Raw genomic sequence first — 27,869 nt, forward strand, 5'->3', positions numbered from 1 at the left:
AAGTAAAGTTCAAAATTTATTATTTCATCTACTATATTTATTGAACAGATAATTATTCAACTTTATAAGTTTTAGATATCTGAGTTCATATTATATCAATAAACTCTATAATAATATAGTAACTATAATATTGTTAGTTATATAAAAGTAAAATATTCTCAATCTATTATAATTTAATTTAATTAAATTAAAATTTATGATATTGAGATGATTTAATTTATAATCTAATTAGTTAATATATAATAATTTTATAATTTACTCATTTAAATGATCTACTTATTTAAAAATTATATTATTTAAATTTTATATTATAGAAACTACTATTAAAATAATTGATGTAAATAATTATTAATAATTCATTAAATAATAATATTAGAAAAAAACTAAAAAAAAATATTCAATTAATCAATTAAATATAATTTTTCTTTTTAATACTAAATTAAAAAAAAGAAAGTTCGTAATTAAGTTTATAGAGAAAATAAAAATTATCATTAAAGAATAAACTTTGAATTTAAATAAAATTGATATTTAATGTATATAAATTATAAACATTGAATTTAAAATATTATTTTATTTTTTAAATATTTTATTTATCTAATATTATTTTTATTAACTTTTTTTATCTTATTTTATTATTTTAATTAATAGAAATAATGATAGTTTATATTTTTTTATTTTTTATAATAATTTTTTTAAATATTATATTATATTAAAATAAACTTCCTTAATTATATAATATAAATAAAATTTGATAATTAAATTAATAAATAATTAAATTCTAATTTAACTAAATAAGTGTCATAGTTATTAATTAAATATATATTAAATGAAAAATAATAATAATTATAATTATTAATAATAACTTATATAGCTAAAGTTTTAATAAATAAATTAATTAAAATAATACTTTTTATAGTTATTAATAAATATAAATATTAAATATTTTTAAATTAAAAATAACTATTAAAAAGTTTTTTAAAAAAATTAAAATAAAAAAAATATTTAATAATATATTATTTAAATAAAAACTTTAAAAGATGATAGTTAATAATATAAAAAAATATAAAAAATTATAAAATTATAAATTAAATATTATTAATAAAAAATAAAATATTTTTATTATTTAAAAATTTAAAAATATAATATATTAATAAAAAGTTTATAAAATAAAATAAAAATTTTTAAAAAATTATTAAGAAAATTAGTAATAACTATAAAATAAAATTATTTAATAATATAAAAATTTATTTAATATTTTCTTTTAATAAATTAAAAAATTATAAATAATCTCTTATTAAAATAATTAAATAAAATATTAAAATTAATTAATATAAAATAAATAAAAATTAAAAATATTTTAATAAATTATATTTACTTTAAAAACTTTTTATATTAAATAAAATGATTAAAATTTTATAATAATTTAATATAAAAACTTTATATAATAAATTTAATAAAATTAAAATTATTAAAATATATAAATAAATAATTAAAGATTTAAAAAAAAGTAATTATTTTTATTTTATAAAATATTTTTTAATTAATAATTAAATATATATTTATCTATATTTATATTAAAATTATAATAAATAATAACTATTTTATAAAATATGTTAAATATTATTAAAAATAAAAATATTCTTTATTTTATTTAAGAAAATAATAATATAATATTAATATTAATTATAATTTATTATTAAATATTTTTATTAAATATATTTATAATTTAAGAAACCTTTTAATAAATTTAAAATTATATAAAAAAAATTTTAAAATTAATTATTAAAAAAATTAAAAATTTTTATTATTATAAATAATTATAATTATAATATAAATAAAATTAATTTAATAAATTAATATATATTATATAATATATATTAATTATAAAATTATTTATTAAATTTAACTTTTTATTTTATTTTTACTTTATTGATTTTATAGTAAATATATTTATAAACTTTAATATATACATAAAAAGTAATAGAGTATTTCAAAAAAAAAAAATTTATTTTCTTAATATAAACTTTATAAATAGCTTTATCAACAACTTTGAATTCACATCTAAGATTTATAATTATTTTTTATATTAATAATTGAATTCTGATCTAAATTATTAATGAATGACTTTATCAAAATAATCAATTTGTGTGTGAGGACGCTAAGATGAATGAACTAAGTGTCAAAAGGAAGCGTGAGAAGCTCTATAATTAAGATTGTAAGAAGGTAGATGTATAGATGCTGCGAGCGCTATGAAGGAAAGAGGATAGCAATGGATGAAATGTATGTGTAGAATTGAATAGTAGCTAATCACTGAATCTCTTGAAGAAACTTTGAGAATTCAAAGTGTTTATATACATAAATGAGTAGCAATAGATTTTATCTCTAATCTTTCATAAAATGAGAATTTAGCAATGCAGTGATCTGAATCTTCATGAAGTGCTGATTCTATTCTCCAGAAAGTGCTGATGCCAAAGGACTGATTTTTAAGAAGTGCTGATCTGTGCTGATTCTGAATGCTGAATTTTGAGATGATGCTGATTCTCTAAAAGATGCTGGTTCTAAAGTGCTTTGATAAGCAGTATGAAAATAGTTCTTTAGTTAGTGTGAGAACCTAGAGAATCTGATTCTAAAGTGCTTTAATAAGCAGTATGATAAGCAGTGTAAGGACAAGAAGCTAGTATAGAGAGTCTTGATATCACATTGTGTCTGATGTCAATATAAATGAAAGTTATATCAGCAGCAAAGTAAATGAATATCAAGATTATATTTTGATTACTCAGCATGTCAAAATATACATCTCTGTTTGAAAACTTGATGTTGAAAGAAATTTTATGAGATTATTCAATCTAGTAGTGATAGCATGAAATCTTAATTAGAAATTTATAAATTATCTTAATACACACTAATATCAAAGTTATTTTAATTATTCAATGAGAAACTGTATAATATACACTGATTAAAATCACAGTAATTGAGCAAGAACTTACAGAAAATACAAATCTGAGCAAAAGAAAGATTAATTCAGCTGTAAGTGTAATTATATAAATCAGACTCTGTTCAGACTTTCTGACAGTGTAAGACCACTGAGCTGAAAAGAGTAATTGCAACTGCCTAGCAACAGCATAGTAATCAACTCCACAATTACCTCATAAACAAATACTCTGTAAACACAGGAACTGCCTAGCAATCACATTAAAAAATAAGACAACTGCGCTAAGGAAAGGGGTATATAAACAGAGCCTTCTGAACTCATCTTTTAAGAACCATCTGAGTATTTCATCAAAATAGCTTATCTAGCTGGCAATCAAACATCTGTTTCACCTGCGTCTATGTTGTGAACCAACAGGAGACTCCCAGGGATCATTGGATAAGAATTGCAGAGGATAAAGGAACTAGGGTTTCAGACAGAATAACCCTGGGTTCTGGGACTAACCTAAAGAGATGGTCACGTGATTGATAGATTGATAGATTGGTATGACTATCTATCAGACATTACCAAGTCTACTGGGTGGTAGATTGGTAGGATGGTATGACTATATACCATGGGCTGTCAGATCTATCAAGAGGTTTCCATCATGTATATAAACACGCTCATTACCCCTAGGATCAAGAGGCCTATCTTCTTGATCACGATCAATTTTATATTCTCCATTCATCTACCTGATCTCTACTCCACCCTACCCACATTGTGTCTGTGTTTATCTGATACATCCCCACTCCTATACTTGTCATAGCTTTGACCACCTAACTCTACACCCTCTTAGGTGCCCGTCTCACTCAAGCCCTACGCACACCTGACCCCCTAGCTGTAGCTATCGTTGGTTATAAGGATCCTCTAATTGACGTCCTTACTACTCGTGATAGTGGCACTACCCCCTGTCCTAGTTATCAAGCTTACGGCACTCCCGTTCGGCTTAACCTTACCCTTCGGCTACAGGTGAAGCTTGCTAGTGATAGAGGCTCGGTAGCAGTCTAGATTGAAGCTGTGACAGTAAGCAGTTTTCAATTATGAAAGATTGTCAACCAGAGGTTAGCCTATTACACATGTACGATGTGATGGCGTTGTCTACTACTGGGCCAAGGAAACTGGCGTTGTCGTAAAAGTGTATTAGCAACTAGTTACTCCACAGAGACTGCCTAGCAACGGCATAGCAACCGCCTAGTGGAAAGAAGTATATAAGAAGATCACTCCTCAGACCTCTATTTTAGAATCACATCAGTATTCATTGAAATAGCTTATCTAGTTGGCGGTCAAACACTCATTTATCTTCATCTAGATTGAAGATCATAACATATGATAGAATAGCAACCTTTTTACAATTTATGAAATTGATGAGCTTTTTGATAAATAATTAAATTTTGAGAAAGTAATGACTAGAGAAAAATGTTAAGTGCATTTTATATGATTTTCAACATAGAAATGATGGCAATTTATATGTGGAGTAGACCCACAGTTGATATGAGAATAATCTCTGCAAGATTTGAACTTATAGTACTTAGTTTTTCACATTAAATGTCATTTAAAAATCATTCAATCATTTAGAAAGTTTATTAAAGAATTTATTAATATTAAATATTACATATATATATATAATTTCTATATTTTAAAAATTAAAAACTATTATAAAGTTAATTTATTATATATTAAATTAATTAAATTTAATAAATATATCAATTAAAAAAATAAAAGTTTATATTAAATTATTAAATATTTAAATAATTTATTTTAAATATTTTAAAAGTAAACTTTTTAATTATATATAATTTAAACTCTATTTTATTATTTAAGTTTTTATATATTTTAAGTTTATAAAAATATAGTTTAAATATATCTATTTTTAAAAAGTAATTTATTTTGATAACTGTAGCATACTTGAGCATTCAAGAACAGGATGTTCTAATCCTAGTGTAACTTAATTTAATTTAATTTGATGTTATGTGTAGGAACTTCAGGTAAAAATCTAGTTTGAGCTTTCTGCGGTTTATTGATTCGCTCAGTGGTGTGATCCTCAGCGGTTTGATCCGCTCTGTGGGGGCTGGGGAATTGCTTATGTTTGTGGTCAAAACAGGCTAATGATTAAATCTAAAGACCTGTGGTGGCAAATTTTCCAGATAGCATATATCTATGGTTGAGACAACTTCCTGACATGAGTTATTAAAGCTCAATGTTTAATATTAATTTTCAAATGTGATCACCGTATGAGAATGTACGACTTCGAAATCCATCATCAACAAAGAATCGTACTGACAGTGGTCTGCTGCGCATAGTCACATATCACACGGATTTTTGAACAAAAATTTCATATTTGAAAAAGCGGGGAGAGTATGTTGTTCGCCTCCCCCTTTTATTCTCCTGTTGCGATTGAGATTTGAGACCCAGAGATCGAATGATTGCAGATACCTGCGAAGCGTGCGCTCCAACGATGGCCAACTCCTCTCATGAAGAAAACGATGTAGAAAGAGCTGATCACACCCCCCCAAAAAATGATGGGCCCAGAGAGGGTAATGGAAATGAAGAGGAGAAAGGCGTGAACCAGGAGGCACCAAGTGACGATGAACTTCAGGAGCTGGCTAGATGTGATAAGGGGTGGAGGAAGATAGTGCGAAATTTCACACCATCGTGAGTAACTGTCTTCCCGAAATATGGTCTGCGGAGATCGTTTCACTGCGTACCTGCAGAGTGACTGTTCCCTGCAGCATATTTTATATTAGGATGACTTGTGATATATATCTATCCAAAGAAAGAGAGAGGGAGAGAGAGATAGGGTAACTAACTACGTATAAACAACTTTGCTAACCAATTTATCTGGCGGCATGACTTGTATGTAGTTGGTTCACTGTAAACATGGGCACTGGCATAGTCTCAATTCTCCTACTTGGCCTCCCATACAACGGAACATGGCTTTACTGGATATCTGTCTGCATTTTCGGGCTCAACCTACTCTTGTTCTCATCCTTTTTAATTATCTCGATCCTGCGGTACACCCTCTGGCCAGAGATTTGGCATGTGATGCTCAAGCATCCTTTTCAGTCGTTATTCATTGGGACATTTCCAATGGGGTTCGCTACCATCGTGATAATGATAGCTTTGGTATGTGTGCCTGCATGGGGGCAATGGGTGCAAGTAGTCGTGTGGGCACTATGGATTGCTGATGCTATAGTTGCCACTATATGTGCCGTTTACTTCCCTTTCCTTTTGTAAGTATATACCAGATTCATGTTGTTGGTATCATTTCTTTTCTCCATTTTTTTTCTGGAAAGGTCAGGTTTAGTTTCTCCGGCTAATAGAAAGCAGGATGATGCCTGAAAAGCCGTCGGAATTGACCTCGATGTCGGCGGCATGGCTGTTGCCCGTTGTTAGTTCAATCGTCGCAGCAGCCGCAGGTGCGGTAGTGGCAGAGACCCTACCGTCTCCACAACTTAGTCTTTGGACAATAATAGGTTCGTTCAGCTACATCCCTTCTTCGAAAATGTTTTGATGTTCAGAAGTGGCTACTGACACTGGGATGTATATTATTAGCTTCGTATATTCTCTGGGGACTTGGATTGTCATTCTCAATCATAATTCTAGGAGTCTATTTTGGGAGGCTGGCGTTATATAGGTTGCCACCAAAGTCCATAATCCTTAGCACCTGCATTCCGCTTGGGCCAATGGGACAGGGAGGCTTTGTGTAAGAATGCCCCAGACCATTTCTTGATTTACTGAACCTGTTAGGGCTCCCGTATTCATCGACGTATTTGAAAAGCTAATCTGGCCTCAGGATCCTGAAACTTGGCGCAGGCGCCCGGAAATTCTTTCCAATGAACAATACTCTTGATCCAGCTGCCGGTAATGTATTTTACTCGGTAGGGTTTTTGATTGCCTTGATTCTTTGGGGGTTTGGACTCCTATGGTTGTTCCATGCAATCTTGGCTATTGCTAGTCACAAGAGACTTCCATTTTCAATGGGATGGTGGAGTTCCATATTCCCCCTTGGTGTCTTTGCCAATTGCACGATACAGATGTCGAAAGAAATGCCATCTCAGTTTTTCAAAGTCCTTAGCACGGTAAGGATCATCTGTTTGTTCAAGCTACCATCGGACAAGGATTGGATTCTGCTGACATCTTTATAGATTTTAGCGCTCTGCGTTGTGATTTTGTGGATAATCGTCTCTGTGGGGACTATCAGGGGGGTTATATCCGGGAATATCATTTACGCGCCATGTCTTAGTGACTTGCGGGTAAAAAGGAAGAAAAGGAGAATATTCAAATCGTCTTGATTTACAGTCTTTCATAAAACGATCGTCACTAAATCGTCAATATGCTAATATGCTTAACTTGCTGTTTGTTTGATCGCGTGAGACTTAACCAACTTCATAGAGCCGATTTTCAGTAGTAGTATGTATAACTAACGTAATCCATCACCGAGCGGATAGCATTACTAAGTGGATAGCTTCCCACCTCAAATCACTCACATTCATCAAATCATTCAATAAACCCCTCAAATCAAAAGATCCAGCTTCTAATCAAGAAGGAAGACTCTTATTAACTAACTGAATACTGTCTATAATGATTATATTAAGAACTATAAACTATTAGGTTATAAAGAACTATCAGTCAGCTAAGTAATTAAGATTAGTGAAAATGACTAAATCACAGATAAAACTAATTATAATTTGATTTAAGAAGATCTTTGAGAAGTATATCAGAGCTTATATATTTAATAGATATAGACTAACTAGTTAACTAACTAATTAATTAGTTATTGATTATAAATAAATATGATAATCACAGTATATCTGAATTTGATCAGCACTGCATAAAGAAATCTATTATATCTTTATATTTGTCAGCTTATATATATTATTTTTTATAGTTACTTGATGTGAGATGCTTTAAAACATTTTAAAAAAATATACAGACAAAGAGTTGAGAATTATATAAGATTAGAAATCAATCATATTAACAACAAGGATTTTATTAACACTTTATTCTGCAGTTAGAAAAAAGGCATTCAAGAACTCTACTATTAAAAATGAATTTAAAAACATAAAACTAGAGCTGTATGAGATGTATAAAATTCTTACAGATCTACATACTTAGCTTCATACTTCTACTCTCTCAGACACTTATAAATCTGAGTCATTCTATACTCTGCAAATGGCTTAGAATGTGAGACAGTTAGAGCTCTAAAGCAGCAGGATCAAGCAGTGTATGAAGCTATCATTCAGTTCAATCAATCAAGCAGTTAATCAGCTGATTAAGAAATGCCAGCTGATCATACATTGTGCTGCTATCTTAACAAAGAAAAAAAAAGAGGCTAAGAGCTGTAGTTGAAAAGAAAATGTGTAAGAAGAAGCAAGCTCAAACATTTATAGCTCAGAATGAAGCTTTAACAGCTGAGGAAGGAATAGCTACGGCTCAAGCAAGCTGTACATAAGGGGGTAGAGGATTTGAACCAGCCATCTAGAAAGCGAGCTCCACCGCACTGCAGCAAGTGTAATGTAGTTGATCACACTGCTAGAACCTGCCAACAGACCTAGGAAATAGATATATATAAATTATATGAGAAATTCTAGTTTGGTGGTTGCTTAATTTCACAATTTGACTTGGTTTGAGATGGGAGGCTATCCGCTCAGTGATGTTATTCAGTGAAAGATTACGTTGTAATACCAAGATAGTTAGTTACCATTTGAATCAAGTGCTATTTCGAGATTAACCCAAGTGCCATCACGTGGTGATAGGCTCTCTGAATGCATGTGGAGTCAAGCATCTCTACGCAACCCAAAGAGGGGAGGGGAGGATGGGAGAGCATCGGATCTTTGAGAATATTACATATTTTTTTTTTTTCCACCCGCAGGGGATTTGAATGACGACGATCATTTAACCGTGGTTTGACTAACCATCCATTCATTGTCTTGTTGTTAGTCGACCTAATTTCTTGAAAGTGAACCGATGATGAAATGGAGACCGCTACCTCAGATGAACTTTTCTCCATCCTGATAATAAATCCCAATACCTCCACTCACATGACTGATTCGCTCAAATCCCTGATCCAAAACCTCAATTATTTAAATACCCATATCGATTATTTTACTGCACCGAAAAAGTCATCAGTTGGGCCAGACGGGGAGGAAATAGAGGGAATCCCCAGCATTAATTGCAATTCTGATGCATTTCTTTCTGCGCTCCACTGCTTACCCCATTTGAAACCTCTGGTACCCAAATACGACGCATTTCTGGTCGCTTGTTACTCAGCCCATCCGCTTGTGGGTATGCTGAATAAAGAGGTTGGCATCGATCCAATGGTTCGAGGTGGTGAAGGTCAATGTCAATCCAGAAAGAAATATGTAACGGGTATATTCGAAGCGAGCGTATCGAAGAGTATCTCCATACTACGCTCCTCCGTGTACTCTTCTGTTCCAAATGTTGGAAAAGCCATTGGGGGAGCTGGTAGTAATTCATCATTTGGAATTATTTCTACGGGAGAGGTATGGAAGGATATATTTAGATGCGCTGTACAGGATTTACTGCGCCAGCTGTCAGGTATCGGAGTTCATGATGATGTGAACTTGGAGCCATTATTCGCTGGCGTCGAGACGACAGGATTGAGTGCGGTTGAGTTGCACACAACACCTGCAGAAGAGGTCGAGAGACGAATGGTGGAAGCAACAGAGCGATTAATCAAGAGCACAGATAGATCAATAGTGGCCATATGTCTTGGATGTGCTGGAATGGCGGGTATGGACAAATCTGTCCGTCAAGGCTGTCAAAGGGCACTTGGACGGGAGGAGGGAGACAAGGTTATCATTGTCGATGGAGTTATTGCTGGAGTTGAGCTGTTGATTGCCGCATTAAATGAGACTGTTATTGGTTAGCTACGCAAGTAAAAACATATTTAATATCAGAATAAACCTGAGTAACTGTGGCGGTTGATGAGCTGCTGATGTCCTGTTGCTATTGTTGTGTTGAGCTGTTGCGGAGATATAATATATTTATTGGAGTTCTCACAGCTGCTGTACAGAAGTCAATTTATTTATTTATAATATCAGTTGATTTATAATATTTAAGCGCCTAACACATGCAACACGACGACGCGTTTCCTTGAACAAAACCTCCGGCCTCACGCAACGACAAGATGCCAAGGTAAGTCAAATGCATATTCCATTTTTTGTGGTGTCCAATATCTTGTTGCAGTTCTTTTCTCACTTTTTTTTTTTTTTTTTTAATCTATTCAAATTCCAGGGAAATAATCACAATCCAAGCCGGCCAGTGCGGCAACAACGGTACGTCAGAGGAAGCATACAACAGCCACGTACCAATCTTAACTCGATGCTCCCTGGTGCAATATAAGCCGAGCAAGCGGAATTGGTTGACTGGGTGGGGTTAGTGGTGTGAATATATGGAATGGAGGCTGATATATTGTTCCTTCAGTTGGCAGTCAGTTCTGGCAGCAGCTCTGTGTTGAACACGGGATTAACCAAGATGGGAACTTGGCCGAATTTGCGACCGAGGGAGGAGATAGAAAGGATGTCTTTTTCTATCAGGCTAGTTGCTCCTATTGTGCAGAACGGACATAAATTGAAAACGAATGTCTTGCTAATACTTGTCCCTCCTTTCGATAACAGAGCGATGATACTCGATATATTCCCCGCGCTATATTACTAGACTTAGAACCTAGGGTATGTCCATTAAGAAATCGATGATACCATTTCAGAAGATTTATATAAGATGATGTTGGCTAATGACTTCGGCGCTATTTGTCGTTCAGGTTCTCAATACAATCCAAACCGGCACATATCGCAACATCTATAATCCCGAGAACTTCTTCATTGGCAGACAGGGAATTGGTGCCGGGAATAACTGGGGAGCTGGATATGCGGCTGGTGAGATTGTGCAAGAAGAAGTTTTTGATATGATTGATCGTGAAGCGGATGGGAGCGATTCATTGGAGGTAGGCCAGGAGCACTTATTCTATTGGGAGTTTGAGATCTTACTTCTCAAAAATAGGGATTTATGCTCCTTCATTCTATCGCAGGTGGAACGGGATCCGGACTTGGGAGCTATATTCTTGAACGAATGAACGATCGCTTTCCAAAAAAACTAATTCAGACTTACTCTGTTTTCCCTGATACACAAGCGGCGGATGTTGTTGTTAATCCATACAATAGTTTGCTGGCCATGAGGAGATTAACCCAAAATGCTGATTCAGTTGTATGTTCAAGGAAGCCATCGCCTTTAATGTTTTAACCATCATTAGCTTACTATCTTGGTTAGGTTGTCGTGGACAATGGTGCCCTTTCCAGAATCGCAGCAGACAGGCTACATGTACAAGAGCCCTCATTCCAGCAAACTAACCAATTGGTGAGTGAGAGTGAGGAAAATACCCCACAGGGACATTACTGACCCCTACAGGTTTCTACGGTCATGTCTGCGGCTACCACCACCCTTCGATACCCTGGCTACATGCATAACGATCTTGTCAGCATTCTCGCTAATCTAATCCCAGACCCTCGAACGCGCTTCCTCATCACATCATACACCCCTTTCACAAGTGACAATGTCGAACAAGCAAAGACCATTAGGAAAACCACCGTCCTAGATGTTATGCGTCGACTCCTCCAGCCCAAAAATCGCATGGTGTCAATTAGCCCCAGCAAAACCAGCTGCTATATAAGTATATTCAATATAATCCAAGGAGAGGCTGCCCAAACCGATGTCGACAAATCAATTCTCCGCATCCGTGAACGCCGTCTGGCCACTTTCATCCCCTGGGGACCAGCCAGCATCCATGTAGCTGTTCCCAAGCGGTCACCATACCTACCAAACACTCATCGTGTCAGTGGTTTGATGATAGCAAACCACACTTCCGTGGCGACCCTCTTCAAGAGAATTGTTAGCCAGTATGACAGACTGCGCAAGCGGAATGCGTTCTTGGAGCAGTATAAGAAGGAACCTCCCTTTGCTGATGGATTAGGAGAGTTCGACGAAGCTAGAACTGTCGTCATGGATCTCATTGCGGAGTACGAGTCTGCGGAAAGACCCGATTATGCCGGTGGTGGCACAGATGTAGAGGACAGCTAAAAACTAGTAGCGTTGGTGCGAGGGTTGCTTTTTTTCTGTTCTTTTATTTTGAACCCTTTCCATTGCTTCCTCTGTCTGGCGTTAGTTTTGGGGTATTTTATTTCACGTTTTCTCCGACCCCTACCCGATGCTTCCTGATTTCCCATATATCTTTTTTTTCCCTTTTGTTTCTTAACACCAGGGTGTTATTAAATGCGGTCGTTTACGTAACATTATTCAAGGTCCTGGAGCCCCCCTGATGTCTCCTAGAAAATTAATTGCTTCTGGGAAATGGATGAAACAGGTTCAGGGGGAACATTACAGCATTCAATACGAATTTCCTAATAAACCGTTAATTGACTACCTGAAATAAATTTTCCTTCTCCCTCCTTTTCTACGGCAACACCGCATTGGATCTCCCTCCCCGCGCAGACGAGCCTAGTCACCCACCCAACATGCAAAGCCGGGTCTGTTTGAAAAGTAGGTTGCTTCACAACGAATTATTTTCGTTCCACACCCATCAGGCAACGATTCTAACCCCGTTCGAAAAATAATCGCAAAAATAATCATCACAAGTCTAGAGGGTACACGCCTTTATCCAGCGAAGGTCAGAAGCCCTTTGCAAATAATGTCGTGTGAATTGTTGGTGCAGTTATCGATTCTAGCAGCAAAAAACTACTCCTTTGTACGCCTGTGATAGCGGGGAACCTATAGAGCCAGGTCACAGAAGAACCATGGTGCATCGCTAGCGTGCATTCGATTGAGTGCTACTTAGAAGCTAGGAAAACTTGCAGAGAAGATGCATAATTTCGTGGCTGAGGAGCGTACACTCACATTAATGCAGAGTGTCGAACCACCCGAGATCATTCACTCAATAAAATACAAAGTCATCCTGTTTAAAGAATGTCAACAATTCAAGAGTTGTTGCCCCCTTATCAGTTTTGCTAATCCCAATTTGAATGCCCACAATTCTCTTATGTGACAAAGTTTCTGCGAAAGAATGGTCTCAAAATGGATTCGACACAAGTCCTGGATGGAACGGAGAACGTCCATGACAAGGAGAAGATGAACCGGGGTAAGGAAAATCTCGGGCATTCGAAGCACAATGACGGAGAAGTTCGTAGGACTCGCTGCATTTGACGAAGCGTCGGGGGAAAACGAGATGATATATGCTTTTTCTTCTATTACTTTGATCTCCCCGGGGGGCTTTATAGCAGTCTCTTACTTCCAAAATCGATCGTTGACGGAAGATATCGACATTATCATCGACCCTGAGCACGTTAAGGATAGGGAAATTATTGGTCTCCTGCGCTCTCTTATGGTTCAAGTGAGAAATTATTTAAGCTTTGGGCCCATTGGACGAATGACTCGGTCACTCTATTCCTCACTGTACCCTCTTGCCGATATCTCTTCGCCGATGCCATAAAGCAAAAACATTGCCCTTTGTCTGGGAAGCATCTCAGGGTGTTGGAAGCACACCTTTGGAATGGGGTCTGGAATCAAAATTTAGGCGTCTCTCCACAAACCCAACCATACCAAGGCACCTACCGATATGCAGGATATCCTTGAAATATTGAACACCCTGATGAAAGAACGTAAAGGACCACTCACTCAAATGAGATACCGTCCTGTGTTAGAAACAGAAACGGATTTGACGTTGCCATAAAGGATCATGTTCTAGATAAAGTTGCGGAGGCGTATCAAGCACGATCTGGGGAGATGCCTTTCTGTTATGAGGACGAGGAGGCGCTTCATTTGAATTGATGCGCATTAACGCTAGCATATGTACGAATTTTCAGCGGAAAGTCTAGAATGATATGTTGCATGGGCAACTATGTAAATGGTAGTCTCAATCAATAGCATGTACCTCCTATCTTGATCAATACTTTAGTCCCGAACGATGTAAACGGTCTATGGAAGACTTGAGCGTGAAAACACCGCTCTGTCTCAATACACCACAACGCCGTACGAGTTTGGGACCCCGGACAGGTTCTACCGCAGGGGAAGCTTTCTTGCAGGTTTCGGTTCGTAGATGTGAGACCAAACACATGCTACTCTGGTTGAACCAACAAACAACCGGGAGCCAAATAAAAGTCGGTTGTGAGACTAAATCCTCCAAAACCTCTCCGCCAATGCGACTATATTTCTCCGCGCGAAAACCTCGCTATCAACTTCCTCATGAAACTCTAGTTTTCCTTCAGAATGAAGCATCCTTTCAGGCATGACGTCTCGCAGGTATTGTTTATCGACAGGAGGTACATATTTTGTCCACAGTCACTAGTTTTAGGGCGCATATGAATTGTTGGAGCCATCCCAATCCTTCGGATGAACATCATTCCCATCTCTCCTCATGCCAATGCTCAGGTTGAAGTTAAAAACCTCCGGCATAAACTCGACTAAACAAGCAATAATTGCGTAGCGAATCGGATCTGGATCGTGTGGATCAGGGATACGATGTGGATCCTACAACCGCCGACTCCGATGTCAGAAGCATTCAACTTCATATCTAATCGCAACTGTCATGCTATCCCCACCATCGTCGCCTCATACATGTGAGAAAGAGAGCGCAGGGGCGTACGTGCGAGCGCTATAATGGGATTGCTTGGAGGTTTTTCAAGTCACTTTCGTACTGGCGGATCCAGCAAAGGTCCGGGTCCTTCGACCAGGCGCAATGGAGGAACAGACTCGGGGATATGGTAGGGCCAGGAAAAGGTTGAACCAGGTAGCAAAAGTCGCAGCAGAGTAAGGCAGGTTTCTTGTTTGAGGTGCCAGAGACGTGTGATACTCCCCCGAAGCCGGAGGGGGCTCTGCATGATTCGCAACTTGTACCATTTTCGTCTCCACCAGCCTATCTTGGGACGTCGTCATTTTGGAGGAGAAGCCCTGGTAGAGGCCATTCTGCTGCTGATATGGATTTCGTGGTTGTCTAATACCTCCTACGTAGAGGTGCGGTATCAAATTGCTCACATGATGTGACGTCAATTCTTTCGGTAGTTAGCTAGCTAACATGTCGAGACCTGTAAACTAACTATGTTGATTGCCCAGTTCTGCGAGCTATAAATTAACTGCTTTTTTATCCACAAGTAAGTATAAACGGAGAGGATGATCAACTTAAAAGGACAATTTAATGTAGTGGATGTATTTATCCAGTTGTAGAGTGTAGAAAACCATATTCAAACTTCCACATCGATGTTTAATATCCAAATCCACAGTTAAATGATAGTTATCTTGGGCCGAAAGTAAAACGTCACTCCAGTCAGACCCTGCGGTACTTCATATTTGTTCCGTCTTCCACATAAAAAGGAATTCTCATAGGACATAAATATCTCTTACGGAGATAGATTCGATTCCCGGAGACAACCACTTTCATCGACCCCATCTACATACATCATGGCAGACCAAGGTTCTGGTAATAATATGGGCGATAAAATCAAGGACGCCACACAGCCAGGTACGTTATATCCCATCTTTCCCGCGATGGACCTTTTATCGTACCCCCCATTTAGCAAAGTAAACCGCAACCAAGCTCTTCTAGGAGCTAACGTATCAATATACATCCCACAGGAGATTCTAAGACAACAACCCAAAAGCTCTCCGAGATGGTGCAACAGGGTGTTGAGAGTGCGAAGCAGACTGGCGGGGGAGCTGCAGAGGCAGCTAAGAACACTGCATCCAAGGTTTCAGGTGCAATTGGCGATGGTGGTAAACATACATATCCCAAAACAAACGATGCACCTCTGCTGATGTGATATCCTTCGTGTCCGTGATGTAGGTGATAAAAAGTAAATACTCAACCATTTTGAGGACCCCACCACCCGGCAGATCACATGTTTCGTAATAGGGGTGCTGTTCTGTTGTGGATCTTCTCTCGTTCACGTTGTCAAATTTGAGGTGCGAGGGAACTTGGGATGTTTATTACGCTGTGTGTTTGCGGGAACGGAATTGAGATAGGGTCTTGGTTGTCTTTCGCTGAGATGTCAAATTTCCATGAAAGTGACGATGAAGCATACTTAATATAGTGTTGTGCTATATATCTCAAATGATTAACCCGCAAATTTGACTACTCTATTTGTCATTTATCTCCCGGCTAGCCTCAGAGTACTACATTCATCTTGGTCCACCGTACCCATCAAATTGAGGGGTCCAAAGCAGAGCTGGAGAATTCCACCCCGGGAAAGCAATTATCAAACTAGTTTGCGTAAAGTATGAGAGGTGAGACCACACTCTGCTGAAGTAAAAGTCTCTATTGCTCTACCTTCCCCTTTATATTGAATTGAATATCAAAATGGGGATCGATTTTGGAGTCATGTTATTCATATCTTCAAAGGATTTGCGGTGGTGGGTATCAAATTTCAAAACAAAAGTGCTAGTTTCTCCCGCTCATACTGACTGGAAAGAGATCTACCCTTTCAGTCTCTCATCCACTTTTCCGTCTCCAAGATCCATATGCATACCATCCATTAATTAAAATAAATATAACCATTTCACTCTCAGGGTTATGATTATTACCGATTAAACCCACCTCCCCCGCTAGCACCACGTCCAGCACCACTTCCAGCACCACTACCTGCTCCAGACGGGCCGGAAAGATCATGCACAACACACAACAGGAACTTCCGATCCGGTATAATTAAAATTTCATGGATCTTCGTCCGAAGTCGGAGCAGCTTTAGCTCGTCATCCTCTTCGCGTTCCTGTTCGTGTCCTTCGCTTTCCCCGCTTTCATTCCTCACATGTCCGTTTCCATTCACCCCTCGCGCAGTTCCCATTGTGCCAGACCCACCATAATTCATTTCATTGTTGTTACCACTATCATCGTTTGAGGATGGTGGTTTCGATAACGATGTGCTTAGAGCCGATGCGCTGGATACAAAGGAGAAAATGTGTGCAGCTAGCGTTTCTGCTTGGCTGGGCTTATAAGGGGTGGCAGAGGTTTGTTGATGGAGCTGTTGCTGTTGCTGCTCCAACTGGCGTTGTGCTTGTCGTGGAGAATCTTCTGAATCTCTCACCGCTGTATTGCCAGGATCTGTCATTTTCTGCTTTGGAGTTGGTGAGGTGGCGGGGGCCGGATTGGGAATTGATGCTGGGACTGGAGGAGTGGAGGGTAGAGTCGGGCGTGTGGCAAGGAGACCGGTGGTTTGTATTATAGAGCCATCTCTCCGTGACAGTATAAGAGTGGATTGAACACCAGGGCGTGATGTGAGACTCGATAGGTAAGCGGAAAGATGCCGGGGAAGTTGCGGGGACTACATGAGTATGTGTTTTGTTAGTTTAAGTTCAATCCGTTTCAATTGGTTGGTTGGAATACACATACTGCTGCCATTTGGGCGATTCTGCCGCACGCGGGGGTCGTTCAGGCTCAACGAAGGTCGATTTTATTGACGTCCGGTAACAAAAAGCAATATGTGAGTTTTTTGGTAAAAAAATCGTTTCCAAATAGCTTGGTATCAGTATCAGTATAAAAATCGAGTGAAACAAATAAAGGTATATAGGGTGTTTTCAATTAAGAGAATCGAGTGGTTAATGCTTCGTTAACGCGACTTGAGGTCTTTTTAGGTCAAGAGGGGATAAATAGTCGGATTTAGGTATTGCCGAAATCCGTGTTATCTCGGCTTAGTAAGGATATACTTTTCTACTAACTATTCAGTTAATTATTATCAGAAAGTTATCAGAGTCGGATTTTTGAGCTGACGTTTAACATTTAACGACCATTGTTAAGAACTACAGTTCTAGAGATCAATCTCCTTTTAGTTTTAGTTTATTTTTGCTGCAAGCGACATATAGATCTTAATCCTACAGTTTTCCAAATACCAAGGGGGCACATTTCTTACATGCCTTCATCATTTCTGAGCACGACGGAGAGTTCGGTTGAGGAGAGTTTATTTGCCAGAGTAATCCTGAGGAGGGATTCCAGGAGGGGTTTGTGATCGATCAAGATCCATTTTTAACATTATATTCTTGAAATTACATCATGGGTTCAAGCCAAAAGAAGAAAAATGAAAAGAAAAAGGACTTTCAGGTACTTGCAATCTATATAGCCTTGGACACCGTGTTGTAGAGTATTTGCTTACTCGTGATGCAGAAAACAAAACTGAAAGTTGGTAAAACCAAACCAAAGCCGTCAAATTTTACAGACACCAGCTTTCGGTCCAAAGGTAAGTTTTTTCAGCCTCCCAGGGGATGAAATGATTCCTTTGCAGCTCTCCGTTCCTGTGCACGGATAATCCGTGGTTATATTTGCGCTTGCTGACTGGAATGATATTCTAGCTATCGTTCTAAATCAACAGTCTCTTACAACATCCCCCCCGTCGGCATCGGCACTATTTACTCACAATTTATCTCTCCTAAATTCAAAATCGGATTTGCAGCGCAAGGATTCACTCTCTTACTTAACAACGGCAATTGTTTCCCGTCCTGTCAGCTCCCCTCTTCCCCAACCTGTTAGTGTCATACTTCCGTCTCTTACCACTTTGATATTGGACGGAAGCAATGGGGTGCGTACTCAATTGATTAAGCTTCTAAAATCACTTCCTCCACCAGACATGGAAGGTCATATCTCACAGCTTCTACCTTACGTCCGTGCAGGCATGACTCATCTTGCAGCTGATATTCGGCTTTCCTCTGTTGAAATCATTTCATGGCTGATAGCTACTGCTGGCCGTGAGGTAGTCTCTGCTCCTGGTGGATGGATAAAAACGCTCAATTGCTTTTTGTCCATTTTGGGGTGGCACACCGAAGAATCGACAAAGTGGTCATTGAATAAGGCTTCTTTTGGGAAGGCTGGCAGCGATGGAAAGCCAATGGTTCGGACGTTGCAAATTCTGGCAGAATTTTTAAGATCAGGCATTGGGCCTGCTGAGGACAACCCTGACCTCGATGAAGGTGACCTGATGTATAGCAAAGACTGGGCTTTCCCTCTTACTCAGACTGACCAGCATGTTTTACCGACAAAATCCGCTCCTTTTGCTTATCTCAACCTATTTGGACAACCACAGAACGAAGAAGGCGAGATGTATGAAACTAGAGAAGACAGGTTTAGGGTCTTCAAGGAAAAGTTTCTATCGGCTGTTGAACGTGGGGTGAATTCCGCAAGGCAAGAAGGAGGTGAGGTTGGACGTGCGTCAGCAAGTTTGAAAAAGGTCCTACATGAAGCTATGACGTTGAATGCAGGACTCTAGCCTAATCAGCAATGGCTCCTTTGTGCGTTCGATACCAGAGACTGGAAAGTCTCAGATTAGCACGACAAAATAATTATACGGTTACCCCAAGCGCTGTGTTTGTGGAACACGGCGGTATCCAAGCCAGCTATCTAATTAAGGTGCCTAGATAGGTACCTTCTAATCATATGAGCTAAACCCTTGGCAGACCTCTGAAGAGAATTTCATCTCCAAGCATCAGCGTGATTCTATCCTTATAAGCTGCTGGCCGTTAGCACATTCAAGGAAACAGTGACTTTTGCCTTGATAATTCCTAAGAAATACTTTCGATAGAACGGTGATCTCTGTTGCCATTTATTTCTAACCGAGAAAAGTCCTATTTCTGAACACACTTGTCCTTGGCGAACACGAAATGTCATACAAAGTCTACCTTGTTTTTTTCCGCCAACATGCCACGCGATCACCATGAGATTTTTGTGGAAACAAATCCTGCCACCGGTTCTGGCCATACATATCAGACACTGGCAATATCCAGAATGGAATGGTTTTTGAGGACAAGTTCGGAGAACCACCTGATGAGCAACCAACGTTCCGTGGGATAAAACTACTCGGCAATGTGCAGGGCGATTATGAGAAGGTTTTCAAGGACATTTGTTTAGAAATTGAAGCACCGAAGAAACAGTTTGACGGGGCGAAGAGACCGTATCTACAAAACCCACTTCGACGGTATCAGCAGTGGACGGCAAAGACAATTTAGACTTTAACGAGTGCAGGTGTATTGTTGTGATGAGATTGATGGAATACTATTACTGTTTTCACTGGGGTTGAGTGCTGGAGCTCAAATATATAATCCGAAACACGATTTGATCATAATTTCAACTTAGTAATGTCAACTAAGGAAGAAGGTCGACGCAAGTTCCTCACATATAATTACAAGCACAGATGGCTACTCTGGGTACCCTTCCAGGAACATCAAACCTCCACCTAACTCGCATGCAACAACCCTTCAGTCCACGACTACGGAGACATGTGCTGCGCTGCTTCGGTTCTAGCACATACGCCAAGGATTATCAGACATCATGAGTCATGCGGTGTTTTCTTTCTTTCTTTCTTTCCTTTTCCTTTTCCTTTCTTTTTTTCTTTTCTTTTTGTTTTTACATTAACAAATGACTTGAAAATTTCAGCACATTTTTAAGCCTGCCTCGCATAACTAGTCTGAGTGCCGCCAGGTGTATCAAAAGACTTATCCATAGGAGGAAACGTCTTAAGCCACCCCGTAGCCTTGTCATCCATGTAAACTCGTTTCAGTGCGGAGCTCTTCAGCCTGCCCTTCAGCTCACCCCCAACCTTCTCACAAGTTTCTGGTGAATGCAGAGCGAAGCGATCAATGGAGCATATAGTTGCCCTTTCAATTGCTGCTGGTGGTGCTGGCGAAAGTTTCGTCAACCTTTAACAGAACAGCTGTCACACCTTGATGCCATGGCCGGGATCGAGACAGCTTCTGCTATTATCGGTATTGCTCATGTCGGGTTTGCCTTATCGAAGGCCTTAATTATATACATTGACGAAGTTAAGGACGCTTCACGTCGTCTTAGTCTCATTGGAAATGAGATTAGAACAACAAGTGAACGTCTAGAGGATATCGGCAAACTTGTCGGAAAGAACCTTACCACGAATTTCCTCAGTTCAGAGGGTATCAGGAGTGCGATTCGAGCCTCGGAAGAATGCGCGCAGGTAATTGAAGAATTGCGCGGGATTTTAGGTAAAAGTGGATGCACACATGCACCTACAGTGGTTGAGAAGGAGGAAATTGATATTTCCTATTTTACGGAGTTTAAATGGCCGTGGGTCAAGTTTAGGCTTGAGGCTCCAAGAGCAGAGCTACAGAGAATAAAGGCGGACTTAACACTGCTGTTTGCTTCAGTTATGGCTATTGGAGCGTAAGCATTTCTGCTCAACCCAAAATAATGTTCATAAATGGCGTGTATTGACGCTATGTCTAGGTCCAATAAGACCGAGAAGATGTATTACTATGCGGAGATTGTCAATACGGAGAAAACACGCAAATGGGCAGCTCAGAAAGCTCGCAACGCCAGGCTTCGGGCGAAGAACGCCGGGCCCAAAGGTGGCAAATACTCTGTATCTCATTCTGGCTCGTTAGCCTCATTCACCAATAACGGAGAAGATAAGAACCTCCGCTTCAAATTTGTGAGGTTCAAAGAGGAACAAGCACTTGCCCTCCTGAAAAGGAGACGAGAAGAGGAGGCTTTTCTTGCTCTAGCTAAAGAGGAGGCAAAAAGGGAGGCTGAAGAGGAAGAACGCAAAAGAATCAAAATGACGGGCATTATGAAGTATAAAGAAGCACTCAAACTCCGGCAAGCAGAACGAGAATCTCATATTGCAGCTACCAAGGAGGCTCTACGCACTGAGCTTGAGCGGCTCAACTTCCCTTCCGACAAGATACAATCAATTCTGGGCAATATACACCTAACAGCCAATGACGATAACGATTCTATTATCGGATTCCCAGGCCTGGAGTCCGATTCAACCACAAATGTCGTTCTACAAACTCTTTCCAATCTCAGCGGTAATAGCAAGTCGGTGAGCAGAAAATCCAAAAGAAACAGTATTTGGTAAGCCCCTGTAAACGTCTCTAGCTTTTTATATTCGCAAACTAACTGTTTGTTCAGGAAGCTGTTTCATCGCACCAAGAAGTCACCAACCCAAACAAATCCCACCCTAATCTCAGATGAATGTGAAAACGCTGTTCGGTTAGAATCATGGGTTTGGGATTCAGCAAGTAATTTATGGGTTGAGTTCAAGGAAGGTCAGCTGGAAAATGGAAGCAAGCCGAAGTCACAGCACTTCTGGGTCAGGTATTCGCAACTTCCTTCCAAATATCGTTCCTCTTTTCAAGAATTTAACTATCAGAAAAACGAATGCCTAACAGGCGATGCTAAATTGAGAGTTCTCGACATGGAGCCCATTAAGAAAGTCACAAAAACAGGCATATTTTCCCGTACTGAGGAAGACATTGGGCTACGTGTTCTCCTGGCGCGAAAGAATGAGAGAGTTTTGACGTCGCGCCTAACAGTACAAGAAGGAAACGGAGCTGTAGAAGGAGATGTTGCACCAGTACCTGAGGTTGGCAAGGAACTTGAGTCCGCCGAGGCACGTATCCAGGAAGGAGACCAGGTTCCCCGCAGTGTCGAGAAGCGAGCTATGAATCCGAAGAAAACCGGTATACCTACCACTAGACGCACCAAATTCCCCCACAGACCCCACCAGAATGTACAGGTATCAAAGCTGATGACAAGGTACAATACATTAAATGACCTCTGCGATACCGAGTCCGATAGCTCCTTTTCTCCAATGAGATATCGGCCGTTAGAGGAAGAAATGAGAAGAAGTGAGAGAGTGAGTGGCTACGCTGGATTGCGTAGAAAATCACTCGAATCATATACAAGAACAAGACAAAGGCAACGGTATCAGGAACCACTTCGACTACATAAGGAGTATTATAGCTCTCCTAGAGAGAGAACTCCTGCTCAACGCCCAGGTCGAACATTTTCTAGACGAGATAGTGATTGGCTGAGGGACACGAGTCTCAGTCGCGCTTCGGTCAACAGGGATAGGTACGATCGCACTTTAAGAAATATCGATAGCGATTATTTTGATACCCAAAGGGCTCTGGTGCCAATCCAACGACGATCCAGCGAATGGAGCAAAGAGCTTGGAGAATTGCGTCGAAAGAAAGACCAACGCATAGCGATTTTATTTAAGAAGAGGAAACAAGATGTAGGTAATGATTCAAAAGGCGCCAGCCACAATGCACTCGTCCTATCGACATTGAAGCGGCTTACGAACTTCGATGGCGATACGCTTCTCCCCGAGCTTAAAAGCACTTTTCCAACAAATTTCATGCCGGCCACGGCGCCTGGTCCGCCTCCGCCTCTCCCTCTTCCTAGTTCACTTAAGCCATATATGCAGTTGGATTCCTCCTCTCATTTCCATCCATACGGTCCTCATTGGATGACAAATCGCATTCAGCACCCGGACCTCAATAGACCATCCCAAGCAACGGAAGAAAAAAGCGGCTTTCCGAATTTTGGTGGCCATCATTCACATGCAGTCGCTCCTGAAGATTTTGAGCGCGGGCCATCGCTCACGAAACGCCTCGTGCCTGAGCCCCAAATTACCGTTTCTGGCCCTTCAGCACCAAGATTTTGGCCTTCTTCACGTGGGATCTATGACTCTCCTGTTTCTATTCGCCATACAGTGTCTGCTGAGGCCACAGCTACTGATACAAATAGTGACGAGGAACGCGACCATTCATCCCGTCGTGCTCGTAATCATCAGGTAACCGTGGAAAGTGTGGATGACCTTGAGATTGAAAGTTTGAGTAGGCCGAAGGAGGCTGACGAGAAGCACTCTGCCAGTGAGATGAATTAAATTTAATTATTTCCTGAACATACGAGTTTTTTCTATTGGAATCTGGTTGCTATGTAGGAAGGTATAAGTTGACTACAGGTTAACATTTAAACATTTATGGCTATTTTATAACTTATACAAATATATGGTATATTTTAAAAATCGGATGATATCTCGAGGAACCGAAACCAGAGGTTTGCAAGTACCCGTCCGTCCTGGAATTTTATCCCGGATCCGTAGGCACATGTAGGTAGACAGCCGCCCTGGGCTTTCTATAACGTTAACAAACCAGCGCTTCGCACCACACCCAGAAGCTAGCCACTCAATAAAACCACTCAGACGTCCACCATATACTGTGGGCCAGGTCCCGGATGAAATAATCTCTAGGTGTCTGAACGGGCCATCATTGAGTGCCAAAATAAGAAGCGCATGAAGAGTTCCATTCCGGCACCAAGGAGTGTTGTGCATGCTTCTACCTACCTATTAATACAGCTCAAACAGGATCCTGGAGCTCAAATGGGATCCGAATCGTTCTTATGACAAAAGCGCTGGTTTTCCTTATGGAGATATGGGGTGGAATCTGAAATCCCTCACTGGGGACAAAGCCCCTCAATAACTAAGCAGCCGAGAATTCTGATATTGTAATATAGTGCTCTAGAACGCCATCACTGCTTCATCTACGTAGCCTGGGCGAGATTTCTCTTCCTGGGTGCTCGAGCTTCCGCAATCCCTTGCGGTTTGGATTCCCAATCCTTTGATACCCACCCACCGTTCAACTTTCTTTGGGATTCGGCCCCTAGGACTTTTTGTCTTCTCTCCCTCGGCGTCATCTCAACCCGTTCATTTCTGCTTACTTTCAAGTCCCTGATTCGCTGGCTCCAGCGTAGCAGCACTGCGGCAGATGGCAACTCTGCTGGTGCATTTGAAAATGTTTGAATTGAAGCTTCCACCATAGTTACAGCCGCTCTATTTTGTGCTTTGATGATTTGTTTTGTATCACTATGTTTTTAGCATTGTGGATGGAGTATTAGGCGTATTAGAGGGGAAGCGTGATTCTGAACTAGCAACTTTTGTTCTGTTCATGAACTTTCAATTGCTCAAAAGGAGGTTTACTTTGGCAAATTATGGGCATGTATTAATTTTCAAAAGTTTCAGCGGTGAAATCGCAAGACAATGGAGATATTCACCCACATCAGCAGAGCGTGCATGAATACCGACGGAATAAGGGCATTGAGGGGGACATTCATGCGCACTTTAGATCACAGTCAGCGGGACCTAATTCTATCTATCATCTGAGAACTATTCCTGAATCAGAACTCGATCAGTTTATGGTTTGCTTGACAGGATAGAATAAAAGCTTCCAGAAATTACTCATGCATGTGCATTGTACAGCAAGGATCGTCTCAAGAACATGTGGGGCCCTGTGAATCCGATGGAGGTATTTAGAATAGTATTTCATGCTGGAGAAGAAACGTCGTGTCCATGGTTTCCAAATGTCAAAATACCAAAAGAGCCAGCCCCCAGTAATCAAATTATAACCTCATCCTCTCAACGACAACGGGGTCTATGTACCAGAGGTCCAGAGAAGAAGCAGGACTGCTGCCCTTCTGTATATCAAATTGGGGAAGTTATCAAGTTGGGGCAGTGCTTTTCGGCGATTCTCAGCCCCAATAGCCTCTAGCTGAGCCCCCACTCCTAGCCTTGCAGAAGGAGTATGGATATTTGGCGCTAAGATTTGGCTATTAATAGAAATTAGGATCGTGTATTCCTACGCTGGAGAGAAGATTTCCGGAAGAACTTTACTCAGGATTTTGATTTAATGCTGTTGCATCTAAGGGGTGGTGAAGGCTTCTCTCTGATCAAGGATCTCCCTTCAAATCGACATGATGAGCAATTTGAATGAGCAATTTAACCGTATTAGCGAATAAAAAGCATCTTACCTCATAAGTAGGAAAATTCGCTCATACAATCAAAAAGATGAAGAAAAAATTAAAAAATGAAAAAATCCTTATGGTAACTAACTAAGCCTGTGAGGCTCCTCTGTCCAGTTTTCAGGGTCAGTTGAATTGATCCATCCAAGTTGTCAGCAATTTAAACATCTCTTGTGGGTCAAGTTGAATTACTTTGCTCGCGCGTGGTAAGAGCTCCAGGTCTGGGCCAGATATTGCTATAATAGTGGGCATCATGTAAGAGGTGGAAATGAGAATCTCGTCTTCCATGCTGGGATGAGGAAAGGAGCTTGGTTGTGAAAATGCCGTCAGCCGTGGCTGGTTCCGGTTATTATTAAAATGTGTCATCTGATGAAAGTTCCCTCATCCATTTTGATGTCTCCGGTACTGTAATTGATTCGCAGCAACCCCCTCATACATGACCAATCGGGCATGCAGTTGAGCATGGTGAGAAATATTCTGCCCACAAAGCTAGTCTTCGGAATCCAAGCCAGGTTCGGTGGCCAAATCATCGATCTTACGTTTTCTGGTACTCACGGTGGAAGCGCGGCGTTGGCCTATTTGTGAAGCTGGGACGATCTTTTGAGAAGTAAAGGAAGATGAGGCGATATAATTAAAGTTGGGGGAGGGTTATTAGTGGATGAGGTAAGGAATCGTCTCATGCAATTATTACTAATATTTTATAATAAAATAGAGAGATAGACAACGCCTACAAACAGAGCGGAAATTCCCTGACATCTTCAGTTCGCCCTCCACACTTCCTCCACGCGCCCTTCACATGCCCTCCATGGCTTTCTGCTGGAAAGATTCAACAAGTTTTCACAGGTAGTTACATCGTTGGGAGCAGGAGCTCAGAGTTGACAAGTTTAACCACTGATACCGTAAGAATAGATTCAACACAAACATTATTAAATCTTTCTAACAAGAGAGCAAGAAAACAAGAGCTATTTGCAGGCTTCTGTTTATTAAAACTTATTTTTATTTATTTTTATTTATTTATTTAATATTGTCACAGCTTCCTCAGCTGTGATAATGCTTATTTTCTAAATTAAGGGACTCTGCTTGCAAGTCCGATGTTCAGCTTCCTTTTGTATAACAAGTTGAAAACTTAAGAGTCGTCGTTGTCAACGGGTCAGCCAATACCAATACATCCAACCAAGCTCAACACAAGCGACTCTTCTCCTACTCCCCAGGTAATCTAACGTCTGCCCACCCTACCTTCCCATCTTCCCCATCCCTCTTCACTGCCTTCCAAGTCTCAAGATCCAACCACCCAATCCTAGCTCGATCTCCAAACCCACCAATCCAATAAGCCTCTTCCACGACCAGCTTCGCCCAATAACCACTATGGGCAGCGCTGTCGTGGCCAGGCAACCACCACGCAGCATCAGGATGAGCAGCAAGAAAACACATCTCAACAGCCTTGCGTGTTGTATCCGACAAGTTCTCCAACGGATCGAGATAGCCTAGAAGCGACACACGCGGAAGGGAGGCTAATGATACCTCCTCGACGCGATGCATACCACCAGCATTTCCAGCAGCCTGCCGATGCCACCAGTCTATGGATAAAGAAATATTCGAGCCAGCTTTCGTATTGCGGAAGGTGGTTCCGATATTCAATGCGAGGATTAGGGGGTTTCCAGGACCAATCAGTTTGGTCAGTTCGCTGGTTGGGTCATTCGCACAATCTGCAATGTAGTCTGGGAAGCCGACGGGGACTCCATCAAGGGCAGATTTGCGAGTGGATGAACTTGGCGGGTAGACGGTTGATAGGACTCCTGTGGTCGAAAGGGCAAGGAGACGACGTGCTAAGAGGTGCGCGGAGTCCCAGCTTGGAAAGACGTAGTCCGGTTGGGCAACGGGATCGTTATCATTGTCGAGGTCTGGAGGATACGAGGTTGTTTCTGGAAAGCTAGGTAGCGGCAGCGGGGATTTCCCCTTCGAGCCTATCGGGAGCTGTGCCGTTATAGCAATTGAGTTGTCTGATCGATCGTCGTTTGCCCGCAAAGATGTTGGGTATGCTACGGCGATGGAAAGGAGAACCTCTATAAAAGCGAGAATGGTTATTGACCACATGTTGGGTAGAATTGTACGGAGTAGACCGATATGCTATTCGATAGTCTTGTATTCATGTACTCCTGCACTGCACAATCCTAGCGAGAATCCGTGGGGTCGGGTATTGGTAAGATATAAAGGATGAAGGATCCAGCCACAAAGCGGGGAAGTTAAGCCAGGTCCCGCCTTCAAACTGTCATTCTTAGCTCAGGTTTAGGAGCGATTGCAGTCAAC

At 40.1% G+C, this 27,869-nt stretch overlaps 11 protein-coding genes across 11 annotated transcripts; 8 read left to right on the top strand and 3 right to left on the bottom strand.

Annotated features, from left to right (window-relative positions):
- Positions 1 to 5,423: 5,423 nt before the first annotated feature.
- On the top strand, positions 5,424 to 7,260 carry PAAG_00568 (sulfite transporter Ssu1; the record flags this gene model as incomplete). Its single annotated transcript, XM_002797983.2, has 7 exons — positions 5,424 to 5,620; positions 5,862 to 6,091; positions 6,162 to 6,198; positions 6,296 to 6,441; positions 6,521 to 6,671; positions 6,762 to 7,047; positions 7,114 to 7,260. 7 exons carry the CDS (start codon positions 5,424 to 5,426, stop codon positions 7,258 to 7,260), a joined length of 1,194 nt encoding a protein of 397 aa, XP_002798029.1.
- Positions 7,261 to 8,943: 1,683 nt separating this feature from the next.
- PAAG_00569 (hypothetical protein) lies at positions 8,944 to 9,858 on the top strand (the record flags this gene model as incomplete). The annotated part of the gene is made up of 1 exon (XM_002797984.1): positions 8,944 to 9,858. The coding sequence occupies one exon, from the start codon at positions 8,944 to 8,946 to the stop codon at positions 9,856 to 9,858; it is 915 nt and encodes a 304-aa protein (XP_002798030.1).
- A 260-nt stretch (positions 9,859 to 10,118) lies between these two features.
- Positions 10,119 to 12,064, top strand: PAAG_00570 (tubulin gamma chain; the record flags this gene model as incomplete). The annotated part of the gene is made up of 8 exons (XM_002797985.1): positions 10,119 to 10,126; positions 10,226 to 10,266; positions 10,415 to 10,512; positions 10,609 to 10,662; positions 10,752 to 10,934; positions 10,991 to 11,194; positions 11,258 to 11,344; positions 11,396 to 12,064. 8 exons carry the CDS (start codon positions 10,119 to 10,121, stop codon positions 12,062 to 12,064), a joined length of 1,344 nt encoding a protein of 447 aa, XP_002798031.1.
- Positions 12,065 to 13,148: 1,084 nt separating this feature from the next.
- PAAG_00571 (hypothetical protein) lies at positions 13,149 to 13,807 on the top strand (the record flags this gene model as incomplete). Its single annotated transcript, XM_015844064.1, has 4 exons — positions 13,149 to 13,370; positions 13,472 to 13,534; positions 13,584 to 13,638; positions 13,725 to 13,807. 4 exons carry the CDS (start codon positions 13,149 to 13,151, stop codon positions 13,805 to 13,807), a joined length of 423 nt encoding a protein of 140 aa, XP_015700399.1.
- A 519-nt stretch (positions 13,808 to 14,326) lies between these two features.
- Positions 14,327 to 14,911, bottom strand: PAAG_00572 (hypothetical protein; the record flags this gene model as incomplete). The annotated part of the gene is made up of 2 exons (XM_015844065.1): positions 14,327 to 14,506; positions 14,666 to 14,911. 2 exons carry the CDS (start codon positions 14,909 to 14,911, stop codon positions 14,327 to 14,329), a joined length of 426 nt encoding a protein of 141 aa, XP_015700400.1.
- A 522-nt stretch (positions 14,912 to 15,433) lies between these two features.
- PAAG_00573 (hypothetical protein) lies at positions 15,434 to 15,792 on the top strand (the record flags this gene model as incomplete). Its single annotated transcript, XM_002797988.2, has 2 exons — positions 15,434 to 15,494; positions 15,608 to 15,792. The coding sequence occupies 2 exons, from the start codon at positions 15,434 to 15,436 to the stop codon at positions 15,790 to 15,792; spliced, it is 246 nt and encodes an 81-aa protein (XP_002798034.2).
- Positions 15,793 to 16,548: 756 nt separating this feature from the next.
- PAAG_00574 (hypothetical protein) lies at positions 16,549 to 17,366 on the bottom strand (the record flags this gene model as incomplete). The annotated part of the gene is made up of 2 exons (XM_002797989.2): positions 16,549 to 17,289; positions 17,358 to 17,366. 2 exons carry the CDS (start codon positions 17,364 to 17,366, stop codon positions 16,549 to 16,551), a joined length of 750 nt encoding a protein of 249 aa, XP_002798035.1.
- A 753-nt stretch (positions 17,367 to 18,119) lies between these two features.
- PAAG_00575 (pre-rRNA-processing protein ipi1) lies at positions 18,120 to 19,221 on the top strand (the record flags this gene model as incomplete). Its single annotated transcript, XM_002797990.2, has 2 exons — positions 18,120 to 18,198; positions 18,311 to 19,221. The coding sequence occupies 2 exons, from the start codon at positions 18,120 to 18,122 to the stop codon at positions 19,219 to 19,221; spliced, it is 990 nt and encodes a 329-aa protein (XP_002798036.2).
- Positions 19,222 to 19,741: 520 nt separating this feature from the next.
- Positions 19,742 to 19,957, top strand: PAAG_00576 (hypothetical protein; the record flags this gene model as incomplete). The annotated part of the gene is made up of 1 exon (XM_002797991.2): positions 19,742 to 19,957. One exon carries the CDS (start codon positions 19,742 to 19,744, stop codon positions 19,955 to 19,957), a length of 216 nt encoding a protein of 71 aa, XP_002798037.2.
- A 722-nt stretch (positions 19,958 to 20,679) lies between these two features.
- Positions 20,680 to 24,567, top strand: PAAG_00577 (hypothetical protein; the record flags this gene model as incomplete). The annotated part of the gene is made up of 4 exons (XM_015844066.1): positions 20,680 to 21,140; positions 21,204 to 21,833; positions 21,891 to 23,638; positions 24,290 to 24,567. 4 exons carry the CDS (start codon positions 20,680 to 20,682, stop codon positions 24,565 to 24,567), a joined length of 3,117 nt encoding a protein of 1,038 aa, XP_015700401.1.
- A 2,195-nt stretch (positions 24,568 to 26,762) lies between these two features.
- PAAG_00579 (hypothetical protein) lies at positions 26,763 to 27,656 on the bottom strand (the record flags this gene model as incomplete). Its single annotated transcript, XM_002797994.1, has 1 exon — positions 26,763 to 27,656. One exon carries the CDS (start codon positions 27,654 to 27,656, stop codon positions 26,763 to 26,765), a length of 894 nt encoding a protein of 297 aa, XP_002798040.1.
- Positions 27,657 to 27,869: the final 213 nt, after the last annotated feature.

Source organism: Paracoccidioides lutzii (genome assembly GCF_000150705.2).
Source record: "Paracoccidioides lutzii Pb01 unplaced genomic scaffold supercont2.1, whole genome shotgun sequence".
Classification (NCBI taxonomy): Eukaryota; Fungi; Ascomycota; class Eurotiomycetes; order Onygenales; family Ajellomycetaceae; genus Paracoccidioides; species Paracoccidioides lutzii.